The following is a 16885-nucleotide window of genomic DNA, read 5'->3' on the forward strand; positions in this document are numbered from 1 at the left end:
TATAATGGTTTACTTTTATAAATTGTTATTTGGATGGAGAGTTGTCTCATTGCGACTCATACCACATCTTCCTATATCTATGTATTAAAGAGTGACAAGATTATTCAGATATACTTTCACAAGTTAATGTTATTGGCCGAGATTATCAGAAGATACTACATTTGTAAAAGATTTCACTATCACTATGAGGAAAATGTTTCAAATTTCATTAAAAAATTTGTTACTCGTGGACGTCAAATTTTTATTGCTAAGCTTTATTCAAAATTCTTTTCTTATTTTTTTGTTGAAAAAAATAATGCTAAATTTTGTTTTAATTCATTGTAACTTAAGAAAATATCTAGATTTTACCTAGATGTATTAATTTTAATATAAATACCTCTTAAGGTGGTACATGTACCTAACACTACAGGGAGATAACTCTGTAAAATCAGCTAAACGTTTTAATTACGTTGTGTTGTTAAGGGAATATTAAGCTTCTCAACATGCTCAATGATCGAAATTAGTGTTTATCAAATTGAAATGTAACCAGTGTAATTTTTCTGATAAAATGGTTGGTTCAATTTTTTGAAATTTTTATATTTTTGTCAAAGGGTCAAAGTAAATACTTAGTCAAAATTTAATGAAAATTAAACGAGCCAAATTAATGTTAGTGAAAGTGTTGGGTACCCCCTTAAAGTATTAAAAGTAATGATAGAATAAGTTACAATTCCATCCTATGTATCAATGATATATTTATTTTTAAAATGGTTTCGCAAATTTCTTAAGAAAGTTTCAGCTTAGTATATTGAACTAGAATTTTTGATCTGTCAAATTTTACAAGGTTTGATTTGAACATTTGTTTTATACTCTCCAAAATCGAAAGATCTTGGATATAGCCTTTCAAGACGTTATAATTATTTGGATTTATATACCTCTATAATTAGTAACTATTTATGTGAAAATTGTACATATTCAGCTTCATTGGTTAATAAAATATCATTTTGATATATGACATAATTTTTCAAGTACATCAGATGCTAAAACGGAATTTAGATAATAATTTCCTTTATCTAAAAATAAAAAATATAAATCATGAAAAGCTGTAAGCTTGTTATAAATATATATATGACACAAATACTCTATAAGTATCTTTTAAGAATTAACTTCTAATCAGGAAGTCGTCAATTTTCTAAAAGTGTTGAATACACTAAGATTATCCCTCCTTATAGTAAACGTGTAATGTAATTGAAATGTGTGTTAATTAAAGTTTATAAAGCTGCATTTGTCTTCATGCGAAAAAAATGACTTTGTTGACTCAAAATTCAGGGAGAATAAGTGCTAATTTTAGGAAGATTTGGACAATAGAGGAGGTATAGTAAAGTTCTGTATGATCATTATCAGTAAAAATTATTAGTAGATTATTAACGAAAACAGTGGTTCAAATAGAAATAATAACAAATAAACAAATTAATGACGATTGATTGTTGGTTGATTTATGTCCAGTGGCAAATATTTCATAAATTAACACAACAAAATTAATAATGAAAAAGAAAATTAAAAAGAAAGAGAAATGTCTAAATCAGAACAATGAAGAAGTTGTGATGCAGTTAAACTTAAAACCATTCATTAAATATTTAATAATAAATATCTTAACTGAGAATGTTTATGTATTTTCATAGGCAATAATTCATAACTGTGTTGAATGAATCTGTATTTTCCTAGTAAGTGTATAATGCTTAATTTCAGTGATGATTGAGATGAAATATATATGTCAAAACTTAGAGTCAACTTGATGCATGTATTACATGTATCAAGAATGCCTTAATTAGGCATTCATTTCTATATAATTTTAGAGAAGGGATTAAGTTATACTTGTGAAATTGTTTTTAACGCCTTTAAAGTATTGAATGAAAAATTAACTATCAGTCAAATTAAAAAAAATCATTAATATAGTTAATAAGGGTCTGGAAAGGGGGGTCAATAATATCTGTATTTAAATTTTAACAATATCTTTTTAAATAACCCTCCTTCTTTAAATTTCTCTCGAAAATGGTTTTACTATTAAACTTTTCTGTAAATTGTTTATTTATGTTGTACATGGTTTATTTCTGTAACATATAGTACATTTAACTGAATTCTTTTACCTTTTTTGTTATTTTTTAAAACTTTTGCATACCATTGTTCTTTATTATTATTTATATTTTTAGCTCACCTGGCCCGAAGGGCCAAGTGAGCTTTTCTCATCACTTGGCGTCCGGCGTCCGGCGTCGTCCGTCGTCGTCGTCCATCGTCGTCCTGCATCCGGCGTTAACTTTTACAAAAATCTTCTCCTCTGAAACTACTGGGCCAAATTTAACCAAACTTGGCCACAATCATCATTGGGGTATCTAGTTTAAAAATTGTGTCCGGTGACCCCGCCAACTAACCAAGATGGCCGCCATGGCTATAAATAGAACATAGGGGTAAAATGCAGTTTTTGGCTTATAACTCAAAAACCAAAGCATTTAGGGCAAATCTGACATGGGGAAATATTGTTAATCAGGTTAAGATCTATCTGCCCTGATATTTTCAGATGAATCTGACATTCCGTTGTTAGGTTGCTGCCCCTGAATTGGTAATTTTAAGGAAATTTTGTTGTTTTTGGTTATTATCTTGAATATTATTAGCTCACCTGGCCCGAAGGGCCAAGTGAGCTTTTCTCATCACTTGGCGTCCGGCGTCCGTCGTCCGTCGTCGTCGTCGTCCGTCGTTAGCTTTTACAAAAATCTTCTCCTCTGAAACTACTAGGCCAATTTTTACCAAACTTAGCCACAATCATCATTGGGGTATCTAGTTTAAAAATTGTGTCCGGTGACCCAGCCAACCAACCAAGATGGCTGCCATGGCTAAAAATAGAACATAGGGGTCAAATGCAGTTTTTGGCTTATAACTCAAAAACCAAAGCATTTAGAGCAAATCTGACATGAGGTAAAATTGTTAATCAGGTCAAGATCTATCTGCCCTGAAATTTTGAGATGAATCGGACAACCCGTTGATAGGTTGCTGCCCCTGAATTGGTAATTTTAAGGAAATTTTGCTGTTTTTGGTTATTATCTTGAATATTATTATAGATAGAGATAAACTGTAACAGGAAAAATGTTCAGCAAAGTAAGATCTACAAATAAGTCAACATGACCAAAATGATCTGTTGACCCCTTTAGGAGTTATTGCCCTTTATAGTCAATTTTTAACCATTTTTTGTAAATCTTAGTTATCTTTTACAAAAATCTTCTCCTCTGAAACCACTGGACCAAATTAAACCAAACTTGGCCACAATCATCATTCGGGTATCTAGTTTAAAAATTGTGTCCGGTGACCTGGCCAACTAACCAAGATGGCTGCCATGGCTAAAAATAGAACATAGGGGTAAAATGCAGTTTTTGGCTTATCACTCAAAAACCAAAGCATTTAGAGCAAATCTGACATGGGGTAAATTGTTTATCAGGTCAAGATCTATCTGCAACAACAAAAGAGAGTTTTTAACGACCTCAGCTGGCTATACAACCCTTGCACAATCAACTGAATTTTGCAGAAATCATTAATAGGATAGATTGCCCTTATATGATAATTTTTTATTACCTTTTTGTTTTATTTGGCAAAGGGGGGAGCAGGGGGTTGCGCAACAACAAAACAACTTCACAACTTTCTCATTACTTTGCATTTCTCGTTAGATAAATTTTACAAAATTCTCCCTTGAAACAACTGTCAAATTTAAACAAACTTGGTTTAAATCACCACTAGGATATCCAGGGACCACTGTGTATGATGACCCTGCCTGCCCACATGGCTGAAATAAAACAGGTTTCAAATGCACTTTTTAGTATTATATCTCTGAAACTAAACGACAGTACAACAGTTGCATTTATCATGCATCAATTGTAAATAAAAATATCAGGTGAGCGACACAGGGTCCTTGGACCCTCTAGTTTCAGATAGAGATAAACTGTAAAAAGCAATAATGTTCAGCAAAGTAAGATCTACAAATAAGTCAACATGACCAAAATGATCAGTTGACCACTTTAGGAGTTATTGCCCTTTATAGTCAATTTTTAACCATTTTTCGTAAATCTTAGTAATCTTTTAGAAAAATCTTCTCCTCTGAAACTGCTGGGCCAAATTATTTGAAACTTGGCCACAATCATCATTGGGGTATCTAGTTTAAAAATTGTGTCCGGTGACCCCGCCAACTAACCAAGATGACCGCCATGGCTATAAATAGAACATAGGGGTACAATGCAGTTTTTGGCTTATAACTCAAAAACCAAAGCATTTAGAGCAAATCTGACATTGGGTAAAATTGTTAATCAGGTGAAGATCTATCTGCCCTGAAATTTTCAGATGAATTGGACAACCTGTTTTTGGGTTGCGGCCCCTGAATTGGTAATTTTAAGGAAATTTTGCTGTTTTTGGTTATTATATTGAATATTATTATAGATATAGGTAAACTGTAAACAGCAATAATGTTCAGCAAGGTCAGATTTACAAATAAGTCAACATGACCAAAATGGTCAGTTGACCTCTTTAGGAGTTATTGCCCTTTAAAGTCAATTTTTAACCATTTTTCGTAAATTTTATATATCTTTTACTAAAATCTTCTTCTCTGAAACTGCTGTGCCAAATTGATCCAAACTTGGCCACAATCATCTTTGGGGTTTTTTGTTTAAAAAATGTGTCCGGTGACCTGGCCATCAAACCAAGATGGCCGCCACGGCTAAAAATAGAACATAGGGGTAAAATGCAGTTTTTGGCTTATAACTCAAAAACCAAATAATTTAGAGAAAATCTGACATAAAGTAAAATTGTTAATCAGGTCAAGATCTATCTGCCCTGAAATTTTCAGATGAATTGGACAACCTGTTTTTGGGTTGCGGCCCCTGAATTGGTAATTTTAAGGAAATTTTGCTGTTTTATATTGAATATTATTATAGATATAGGTAAACTGTAAACAGCAATAATGTTCAGCAAAGTAAGATCTACAAATAAGTCAACATGAACGAAATGGTCAATTGACCCCTGTAGGAGTTATTGACCTTTGTAGTCAATTTTCAATCTGCTTCCTTTGTTTAATATTCACATAGACCAAGGTGAGCGACACAGGCTCTTTAGAGCCTCTAGTTTTATGCCCCACCTACAATAGTAGTGGGGCATTATGTTTTCTGGTCTGTACGTCCATTCGTCCGTCAGTCTGTTTGTTCTTCCATTCATCCCGCTTCAGGTTAAAGTTTTTGGTCAAGGTAGTTTTGGATGAATTTGAAGTCCAATCAACTTGAAACTTAGTACACATGTTCCGTATGCTATGATCTTTCTAATTTTAATGCCAAATAAGAGATTTGACCCCAATTTCACGGTCCACTGAACATAGAAAATGATAGTGCGAATGGGGCATCCGTGTACTTGGGACACATTCTTGTTTATCTTTATTTTTTTTCCATTATTTTCTATCCTGTATAAATTTCCCCCTATCAGACACTTAGTAATGAGGCCCAAACCACTGCTGAGGATTATCTAATCTCCAGTTGTTATTTGACAAGGTTGTCACATGTTTAGAAATGGCACTTGTATGCTATGGCATATATTCCATTTTCTATTGTAAACTGGGAATATAGGTGTGTTTTTTTCTTACAAAATCAATTCTTTTCAATAAAAGTCTTCTTAAGAGAAAAAAATATCTCTAGGAACCCCTTCCCTTTTGGGGATTTATGTATTTTGATTGGTTAGGTAACTAAGCTAGTAGTATTGAATATATGTCATTGTTTAAAAAGGGTTGTTTTTCAAGTTCAAGAAAAAAAAACATAAATCTGAAAAAAAGTGTTATTCTAAAAAGCATGGATTAATATATGAACATTTTTCCTGGCAGTTTTTGTGTTAAAGGATATATTAAATCATAGTGAACTTGGACATGTTAGAGTCATTCAATACAAATATGCTATACAGTGATAATGTAATATATATATATTTGTGAATAATTAATATATGAATGATGAACATCTAACTTCTTGTTTTCTTGACTATCAACTGTATTGCCATAGACAACTGGACTATGCCCTACCAACAAGAATTCTGAGTTAGTTCCTCTGTAAATAACATGATCAGAGCAAGGACACATTTGAAAAATCATAAAATATCAGCAAAATAAGACTTATAAGTCTTTGCTGGTCATGAGTGGTGCTTTATTTTAGTAATGCCTATAATTTTAACAATTACAATAGATAGGTGTAAACTGTAAAAGGGGCACTTGCTGTCAAATTCATGTTCACCGATTTAACTCAAGTTCTCATATTTGATTTATAACAATGTAAAACATTTATCCAAATTATAAATAGTCTAAAATAAACAATATACCAGCATAGGCTCGAAAATATGCAGATTTCTTTTGTGTGTATTTTAGTCCGCTATCTAATTAAGTGTTGAGTTGACCCCTGAAGACCTCCAATTGTCATATAAGTGATACAAACAAAAATATAAATATCAGACTCTTGCATTTCAATTTTTCTATGTCGGTTTAATTTCTTATTATATATTAGAAATAAATGATTATCATTGTTTTTACCTGTATAAGAATGATTAATTAGAGGATCGAATCAGTCAATCAACATGATCAATGATTTACCTTTGTTTCGCTTTCAATGTCGACATTCTTTTACTTTAAATAATTGAACACCACAATGCATACAGTATCCATCTCTAGCTAAGGGGTTAAATTGAAGTTCATATGAATATGAATTTGAATTCAATGAGGTCACATTATTCCCTTGTAAGTGAATAATTCATCATTGATGTTTCTATGCTTATTTTGACAAAATTGAACCATATTGTATGTTAAAAGCAATATATTATTTCATTATTTTACTTTCATAAATGATTGAAGAAAAGTCAAAACAGAAAATCATATTTCATATTTTTTATATATCGGGTAGCTACAACATGTAAAGTAGGCAAATGTTTAACAGTAAAAATTATCATCAATTCAAAAATCTACAAATATGTCACTTACTGAGATGGACAAATAAGCAAACATAATTAATTGCAATAAAAATAAAATACATATCAAAATAAAAAAATGCAAGGTGAGCAATTCAAGCTTTTTGGAGCCTCTTTTTCATATTTGATAAAGCTTAAACTATTGGATTACAGAGTGATTTTAAACATTGAATTTCTACAATTAATTGAATATTTCCTTGATTGAAGTAGGTAATACATAATTTTGATTTTTATCTACAAGCATATAAGAGGTAAGATATGAACAATATTTGATTTTGATTATCAGATATAAAATGGAATTAGATAATTCCTGATGATATTCATCTTTCATATATATATTGTAAATAAAAATTAACATTGCATAAGATTGGGTAAAAGATTAATGTAATTTACAGAACAACTCTGTATTACAAGATTTCAGATTAACATTAACATAAAAAGCAAAATCAGCAAAAATAAGTAACCCATAAGAAATGAAAATTCACATTCAGCTGTTAGCAATAAATTTTAAAAGCATTATGCACTTTTGTACAAAAGTACTGGATTGTCTTCAAACTAGTGTTCACAGTCAGAATTTAGGAATAGTACTAGCAGTTTAACATCAAATACTCCATTATAATTCAGGATCTTCAGTTAAATTGGGAAATGGTGAGATCATTTTCACATAACCCGAATGATTATCTGGAACATTTAGCTAATCTTATTTATCATACCGAGGAGACTCTAAGAATGGTGAGTTAAGTGCCCTAACAGCTTTCCCAAGACGCTTCTCAGTTATAAATCAGATTTCCTTATGGACCTCAGTTCCTGTCATAGCATAACCATGACACCTTTCATTTATAAATCAGACTTCTCATTAACCCTGGTACCCACTACCCTCACAGCTCACCCATGACACATATCAGATAAAAATCAGAGTGCCTTTTTTTTTTGACTGCAAAAAAAATTTTGTGTCATATAATGCTATCATGTCGTCGTCTGTATCTGCACATTTAGTTTCCGGACAATAACTTTAGTTTTAGTGAATGTATTTCTATAAATTTTTACCAGAAGGTTCAATACATGTACCACCAGAAAAGGGGCCCTAAATTAGCATTTTTGTATTTTTCAAACAATAACATGTGTTTAAGTGTATGAATCTCTCTGAAATTATACCACAATTTTCCATACCATGAAGGGATGGTTAGTACTGACTGGGTGGGTAGGGTTATGGCTCAAAATATCTTGGTATTAGGGACAAAAAAAGGGGAAGAAACTAGGATTTTCTGGTCAATGGACAATAAAAACAATTTAAAAGCTGGCGTAACTCAAAAACATTTGACATACCATGTTAGGTATGTTTCGCATTTACCTCCTTTACACTACTTGTAAATTATGTATAAAGAAATGTCAGGTTTTGGACTAATTGGCAAAAAAGGGGGGTGGTAGTAGTTTAAATTCCCCCCCCCCCCCCCCCCAAATTTCTCAAATTCCAAATTTTTAAAAGTTTGAAGAAGAAATCTTTAATTTAACAATATTGCACAATAGATTTGTTAGATCTTGAAAATTGTTTTGTGTCAGAAACCCATATTATGTAAAAAAATTGATCATAATCCAAATTCAGAGCTGTATCACGCTTGAAAGTTATGTCCATACTTGTGTCAACTGTTCAGGGTTCGACCTCTGCAGTCGTATAAAGCTGCTCCCTGTGGAGCACCTGGTTGGCCCTTGTTACCCAGTAACACCACAGCTTACTAATGACACGTCTCAGATATGTATCAGATTTCCTGTTCAGTTCCCCTTGTTTCTTACAGCACACCCATTACCCTTCTCAGTTATAAATAAGATATCCTTATTTACCAATTCAAAAGATTTTATTTTTTTATTTTTTCACTGCGCATTAAAAATCTGTTTAAAAGAGTTCCACATTCAATGCATTGACTACTCATACTCCACTCCCCTTTTTTTTTACAAAAAACCTTTCACATTATCCTTATTGAAAGTTTAAATGGTAAGGTAAGAGTACGTACCATACTCAATTTATTGTAATTCAGAGAATGCATGATTTTTACTTGACTATACATGCACTGCTTCGTTATCCATGCATTTTATGTGATTTAAAGTGGGAAATTTCCCCTAGGGTTTATTTTTACATTGATAATTATACAAATAAGATAAAATTGTGTAAAAATTCCATGATATAAATTTTGTTATAAGGAGAATTCTGAAAGAAAAGCGTGAAAATAAAACATCACAAAACACTTTGCTATTGAAATAACAATAAATGTACCATTTTACAGTATCTAATGTTGTTTTATTTAATTTTGTACAATTAAATATAACAGTGGCACAGGAGTGATGACTGGGCTCATTATTCCATTTTAATTAAGTTGCAGTAAAATCTTTGATATTTCATATTTTGAAACAGAAACCTGAGTACCACAAAACGCTCAAGATGTTAAACCGAAATAATAGCATCATTACAAACTGACTTATTATACAATTTCTTTGTTCCATTTGATTGACAGAAAGTAAAGAAGAAGGAAGAAGCTGCTTCTAGTGGAAGAATAAGTCAGATACTGCCAGTAAAGGTCAACCTAGAGAAGCACCCCCCTCCCTGTCTTCCTCCTGCTCCAGAGAGTATGGAAAATCATCAGGTATGTTTTATTTCATCTACAAATAAGACAAATTTTGCTTAAGTTATTAGAAGACTGTGAAGGAGGGATTGCATTTAAATGATGATTTTTGGTACCTTGTTTTGTGTTTTTGGCAAAAAGTTTAAGAAAGAGCATGAAGAGAGGATTTGTAAAAGGAAAAATGATCAGTAAAACAAGATCAACAAAAAAGAGATTTTTGTCATGAATTAAGTTCTAGTCTGCAATGGTGGAGAGTGTCCATCTTTAATGCTACAATATATCACTGATATTATGTTATTAAATTCATTTCTTTGCTAAACCATGTTTCAGTACATTTTGGTCTTCCTTATTTATATATTTGAATTGATTGGTTTGAGTGATGCAAATGTAACTTTGGTTTAGGGCTATTCCAGAAAAAAAATCTATGAGGGGGTTGAAAGGCACATTATATTAATAATACATGGGTGATGGGTATCAGAGCAACTTTTCACGCTATAATGCACTATAATTCTCAATTACAATTGTCTGGGTGGCGGATGCTGACAAAAACTGCCTTTCAACCCCCATACATTTTTTTCTGGAATAGCCCTTATTTATTTATTCAAAGCAGGTGATGTGTTTAATATAGGCACATCCAATATTTTGTTTTATTGTAGATGAAAAGAAGATTTGCCATACAGTCCTTGATAGATAGTGAAAAGTCTTTCATAGATACACTAAGGAGACTCTCTGAGGTATGTAAAAGTCATTTATAATGGCAAAATTATTATTATTCATTCATCTTGATTTATTTTTCTCCCAATTTTTGAATATTTTCACCAGACACAATAGTTTTTTTCATCATAGCAATGACCACAAAATAAAATAGAATTTTAAAAGGGTATCTGTTAAATAAAAAAAAAATGATTTTGATATTTCAACTATTTACATCTGAACTAATAGATGTCTGAACTATTAGTTCAGATGCTTGATTTTTTGAGCTAGCCTCCTTCATAATCATAGATTTCAATTTATTTTGTAGGAATACAAGGAGCCTCTACTAACTACGTATGGGTTACAAGGCAGTATTGTAGATGTGATACTAAGTAAAGCTGAACAGATCTTAGATATACATAAAATGTTCCAGATAGAGTTGGCTGATAAGGTCAAAAATTGGGACAAGGAAGAAGAAATTGGAACTTGTTTCATTGGATTTGTAAGTGAAACATGAAATATGAATAAGTTATTTGTATAAAAAGTGGGCTCAGTAGTTTTGATATATCCATTGCAAATTTGCCATTACTTCCAGGATGTTTGACTCTTAATTCATTCACATCTAAAAAAAAAAAAAAAAGTACCTACAGCAATTATGCTGACAATGCCAAAAAAAAAACATAAAAAAAGGAAAAGGTGAATATATTGGAAACAATGAGATCAAGTCTAATCATATTATATAAGTGATTTTCTTTAAATAGCATCTTGTATCTGTAGATTTTCGTAGACAATCAATTGGATTAAAGTGATATTTTTACTGCATTCTTGTTACAGTGAGTTGACTGTTAGTGTTGCTCTCCACCAATTGCAACTCATTCAAAATTTTGACCAAATTGCAATTTGTTTTTTAAAATCAAATTGTTCAACTGGTCAGAATTTGAACCAACTGCTGTAGAAAACCACAGCCAAGTCATGAAAGTGCAAGGTGATAAAATAAAACATACAATCCTATAAGACTTTTTTTTTTTTTATTATCTTTATCAATCCTAGAAGCCTTTAACTCCACTTTAATCACTGGTATTAAAGAGATAATAGTAACTGCAATTACGATTATCCCAATATGGCGACGGTAGATATAGGTAAAATCTTTACACTCATTTTTCTTAAATGTAGCATGCTTTTGTCAATAGTTACTCAGCTGCAAGGTTTATCTATACCATTACATTATATTTGAATCGTAACGGTGCACTGGAATCGTCTGAGCGCTTTGAAAATTGCCGTTGAAAAAATCGGTATGATAATCGTAACTCTATGGTATTTTTCTTCTTTGATAATCGTAATTTTCTTTATCGGATAATAGTAACTGAAACATAATAAATGTGTCTTTCAGCATTTCAATGGTATTTTGTGTGTTAAAATGCAAATGTCAAGTTTAACGATGACATAAACGCATATAAAAATAAATGAAGAAACTTACAGGTTAATATCTAGGACAAATTTACCTATATATATAATATATATATACAGTCATGGGACTAAAGTGAGTTCCCAGTAAAAAAAAAGTCCTATCATTTCAACTTGTATATCTATTTATAACTGACAACAATATGCATAACCTTTTAGTTTAAACATATTTTACTTGCAAAAGTAGCAAAAGGGATTGGACACAAGTTATAACAACATTAGAGACGTCCTCTCCCAATATAAATATAAACACAAAGTACATTAGATAATGGCGAAAAATAACACAACATAGTAGTAATGCATGTAATACATACTTCAAACAAAAATTAGAAATAAAAAGAAAAAAGGGGAAAAAATACAATATAATAAGGAATAATAATGAAACAACTAGACTTAAGTGAAAGGTTGTAAAGTAGAAATTTAGAATGTTAATTGACTGCTTTAAATCTTTGTGTTATTCTGATATAAGATTGTACGGACTCAAAATGTCTTTGTTTTGCTGAAAAGAAAGGTCACCGTCACCAGCTAAAAGAAGCTCAATGGATATAGCATAACTTTCTAATTTTGAAAACAGTATTTCTCTGGCTTCGTTGTGAAGAGCGCACTGTAAAAAATAGTGTATACTATCCTCAACAGGGTGGCCACAGCTGCATGCGGGACTGGGTTTAATATTAACACGATGTAAATCTGAATTTAAAGAACTGCACATATTTCTCAAACGTGTATGAATGATATTAATTTTCTATCCCCACAACTAAAATAGGAAGGTGGCTGTATCAATTTGGACTTCATCTTTCGTTTAAAAATATTTATGTTTTGGACGTACGTATGTCGGGGGGAAGGCTATTCCATTCAAAAGTAGTGGATGGGAAAAAGGATTTTCTAGTTATGTCTAGTCTATAACCGGGTACTACATAATTATTACTGTTTCGCAAATCGTAGTTAGATACTTGACCAACAAGCGGGGGCATTAAATCACAGAGATAATCAGGGGCAGTCTCATTATGTATAGAATAGAACATATTGAGCATTCTGGATTTTCTTCTGTTCACAAGCAATTGCCAGCCAGTTTCAAAATATATAGCTTCCCGACTAGCAAACACGGGCAACCCAGTTACTAACCTCCCTGCTTCTAACTGAACATGTTCTAAATTGTCGGCTTCTTGTTGAGTACAACCATCCCATAACTCACATGCATATTCCATAACGGGTCTTATAAAAGTTAAATATATACGAGCAAGATAATTTCTATTCAATACATATTTCAATTTTTTAAGAACATTTAATCTCGTGCTTGCACACTTTAAAATATTTTCTATATGTGTATGGAATTTATCATTGGAATCAAAAGTAATCCCTAAGTGTTTATGACAGGAGACAAATTCTACTAATTGGTTTTGAAATTCTATTTCAATATCATCTGGGGAAGTATGGCAGGAGAATATCATAGCCTTTGTCTTATTAGGGTTAAAGTTAATAAGCCAATCTTTAGACCATACTGAAATTTGTTCTAAATCGCTGTTTAAGACATCCTCTATAGTGTAAGGGTTATTGCTGGAATAAGAAAGAGATGTATCATAAGCAAACAATCGAATTAGACTTGTCAAATTATCAGCTATGTCATTTACATAAATAAGAAATAGTAGGGGACCTAATATAGAGCCTTGCGGAACTCCTGCATTAGTATTATCAAAAGGCGAATAGGCATTTGAAACGAAAACGCTTTGTTTTCTATTTGAAATATAACTTTCAAACCATTTATACAGATTTCCATCAATACCATACGCTTTTAGTTTTATTAAGAGGCCACTATGCCATACCCTATCAAAAGCTTTCGAGGTATCACATAATATAAGAGATGTTATACAGCGATCATCAAGTGACATGCATATCCTATAATAAATTTCTATTAGCTGGTGAACCTTTTGATATATACATGTACCTGTTAAAGATACGGAAAATGAAGCAGCTGTCGAGACAGCTATTGTGGTAAGTAGATATTTAGATTTTTCAATGTTGTGTGCGCGTTTAAGTCCGTTTTTGTTTGGTTTTTTTTAGGGGGGAGGGGGAGGGGGGATTAGCTATATCCCATATCCCAAAAGTGCAATCCTTTCAATTCATTGCTCAAAATGAAAGTCACGTATACCACATTTTCATATGTCATATATATGTTTTGCCTCCAATATCACGTTTATATTAAAATTCTGCGCGAAATGAACAAAAGTTTCCGTCAATAACTTTATAACTGCATTATTGGATTTAACAGTTGATACCTTTATCGGTAGATATGAGTGTTCATATTTCCCTTTTCCTTATAATTCAATAAATATAGCCGTCCATTTTTTCCCCTTTGATTCCCTTTTTTTCTATTTTATACTGATATAATATATGATTTTAAAAATTTACTTCAAATGTTTTGATCAAATACCCATGTATTTTATGACGTTTCTTTAAACAGTGTGTACGGTAAAGGATCTAAAATAGTTACAGTTTATTGTTACTATTGTTTATTGTTACTTTTGTTTATTGTTACTTTTGTTTATAGTTACTTTTGTTTTTTGTTTTTTTAGCCTTACCTATAGTCTTAATACGAAGCACTTGACGGACTGAAAAAAACACACACAAATATGTATATTGATAAATTACATCAGAAGGCATAACATGTACATCATCACAGTCGGAACTTGTTTAATTACAAAGATTTTTATAGATTTTACAACAAATATTTTGTGCTTCAGAAAATACATGACTATTAGGTTAGGCTAATTTTTGTTATCATTTAATAGAAAATAACTTATTGTATGGCAAGTATGCAAATACAAAAATGTTCCTTGTTTAGTACCTTCAATATTTGTCTCTACAATATCTTCCATGCATATGTATGCATCATACTTTTCATATACCGAGTATTTATGAATTTTTGAATTAGTTTGTTTCTAATATTGCGGAATATGCGTTATTTTATTCTCCACTTTGCAGTCATTCTTTGAATAAGTATTCCTTGTAAGACAATTTAAAGCCACATCAACTTCAATTCTTCATTTTCGGGCTTTTGGCCAAACTATAAGAGAACACAAATCCATGTTTGTCAAAGAACTCCACGTTACTTAATTTCATAATACACAAAAAAATCCCAACCTTTCCCTATTCTTATATAGCATTAACTGTTTAAAGGATGTCATATTGTTATAATTCAAAATTAAATTTGTGTTGTTTATAGTTATTTTCTGAGATATCGAAATTTCAGTGACAGTCATGAAGTAGCTAAAATGCCAAAAAAATATGGTATGATTAACAACGAGACAACTTTCCACAAGAGACCAATATGACTCAGATATTAACAAAAATAGGTCACCGTACGGCCTTCAACAATGAGCAAAGACCATACGGCATAGACAGCTATAAAAGGCTCCGAAATGACAATGTAACACACTTTAGACGAGAAAACTAACGGCATTATTTATTAAAAAAACTAAATTTTATGATATACTAGTATGTAGATATAAGAATATGTGGTGTGAGTGCCAATGAGACATGCAACTCTCTATCCAAATAACAATTTATAAAAAGGTAAACCATTATAGGTCAATGTACGGCCTTCAACACGGAGCCTTGGCTCACACCAAACAACAAGCTATAAAGGGCCCCAAAATTACTAGTGTAAAAAAACAATAGCATAACATCACAACATAGAAAAACACACGTTAAAATATCAATTGGCAGACTTAACTCAATCAAAAAACATAAATTAATACACATATGTAGCTGTTTTCCTAAGAACTGTTAATAATATATGCATAAAAAGAAATGTCATAAGATGTTGGAACATTTCGTAAATAATTCATCGACATAACTTCATTATATGCTATTAGATATATGTTTTAAGTGTCAATATCAATAAAACACTTTCCAGTTACGATTATCTTTCCATTTTTAAATATCATAATTACGATTATCTTTTTTCCGAGTTACGATTATCATCCCGAATTTTTCGACGGCAATTTTCAAAGCGCTTAGACTAATCCAGTGCACCTTTACGATTCAAATATGATGTACTGGTATAGATAAACCTTGCAGCTGAGTAACTATTGACAAAAGCATGCTACATTTAAGAAAAATGAGTGTAAAGATTTTACCTATATCTACCGTCGCCATATTGGGATAATCGTAATTGTAGTTACTATTATCTCTTTAATACCAGTGTTAATGATGTTGTGACAAAATTAGTTTATCAGTTTGTATAGTTATATTATATTTATTTCCATGCTGAAGGGGAACTGTTTATTTTGAATTGCTATTAAATTGTCCAAACTAAGCTTTCATATAGTTTTTCTTTCTAAAAGTATTCTATATTTATAAGAATCAGATATCATTTTAAATAAAACATCATATATTCAGTAAAATATGTGTGAAATAACAATATGCTATTGATAAATTTTCAGGGGAGATAACCTAAAATATTATTCTTTTGAATAAAGACTTTTTGAAAGAAAAGTTATTATCTCCCCCAATGGAAACTTCCTACAAACATATATAGCAATTTTACACATATTTTACTGAATATGAAATGTTTTAATTCACATAATGTCTGATTCTTATAAATATAGAATACTTTTAGAAAGAAAAACTATATGAAAGCTTAGTTTCGACAATTTAATAGCAATTCAAAAAAGTATTCTATATTTATAAGAATCAGACATTATGTGAATTAAACATTTTGACTGAACAATTTGTTCAATTTTCTGACCAGTTGAACAATTTGGTTTAATAAAACAAATTGCAATTTGGTCAAAATTTTGAATGAGTTGCAATTGGTGGAGAGCAACACTAACAGTCAACTCACTGTAAATGATTGTGAAAGAAAAAAAATTACCATGTAGTTAAGAAGGATAATTATACTGAATAAGGGGAATGGTGGAAACGTCTTAAAAATGGTTTATCTACTACAATCATGTATTATGTATATGTTTCGTATTTTAATTTTGAAACACTTAATTCTTTTTACATCTTTTTTTGAGATTTTATAATACATGTAGAAGTTTAAAGTGATACTTTTGTTAGATTATTTATGAGTTTTCTCTATCAAGCCAGTTTCTAATACCATCTCTTAAAGG

At 31.2% G+C, this 16885-nt stretch overlaps 1 protein-coding gene across 1 annotated transcript in view; it reads left to right on the forward strand.

The window, feature by feature from the left end:
• LOC139501450 (rho guanine nucleotide exchange factor 10-like) overlaps window positions 1-16885 on the forward strand; it is a 65878-nt gene that overhangs the window by 27156 nt on the left and 21837 nt on the right. The window contains exons 7-10 of the mRNA XM_071290526.1: window positions 7624-7731; window positions 9507-9635; window positions 10271-10348; window positions 10636-10809. Of these exons, the coding sequence (XP_071146627.1) occupies window positions 7624-7731; window positions 9507-9635; window positions 10271-10348; window positions 10636-10809 (489 nt within the window). The remainder of the gene's footprint in view (window positions 1-7623; window positions 7732-9506; window positions 9636-10270; window positions 10349-10635; window positions 10810-16885) is intronic.

Source organism: Mytilus edulis, chromosome 13 (assembly GCF_963676685.1).
Source record: "Mytilus edulis chromosome 13, xbMytEdul2.2, whole genome shotgun sequence".
In the NCBI taxonomy this organism is placed as follows: domain Eukaryota; kingdom Metazoa; phylum Mollusca; class Bivalvia; order Mytilida; family Mytilidae; genus Mytilus; species Mytilus edulis.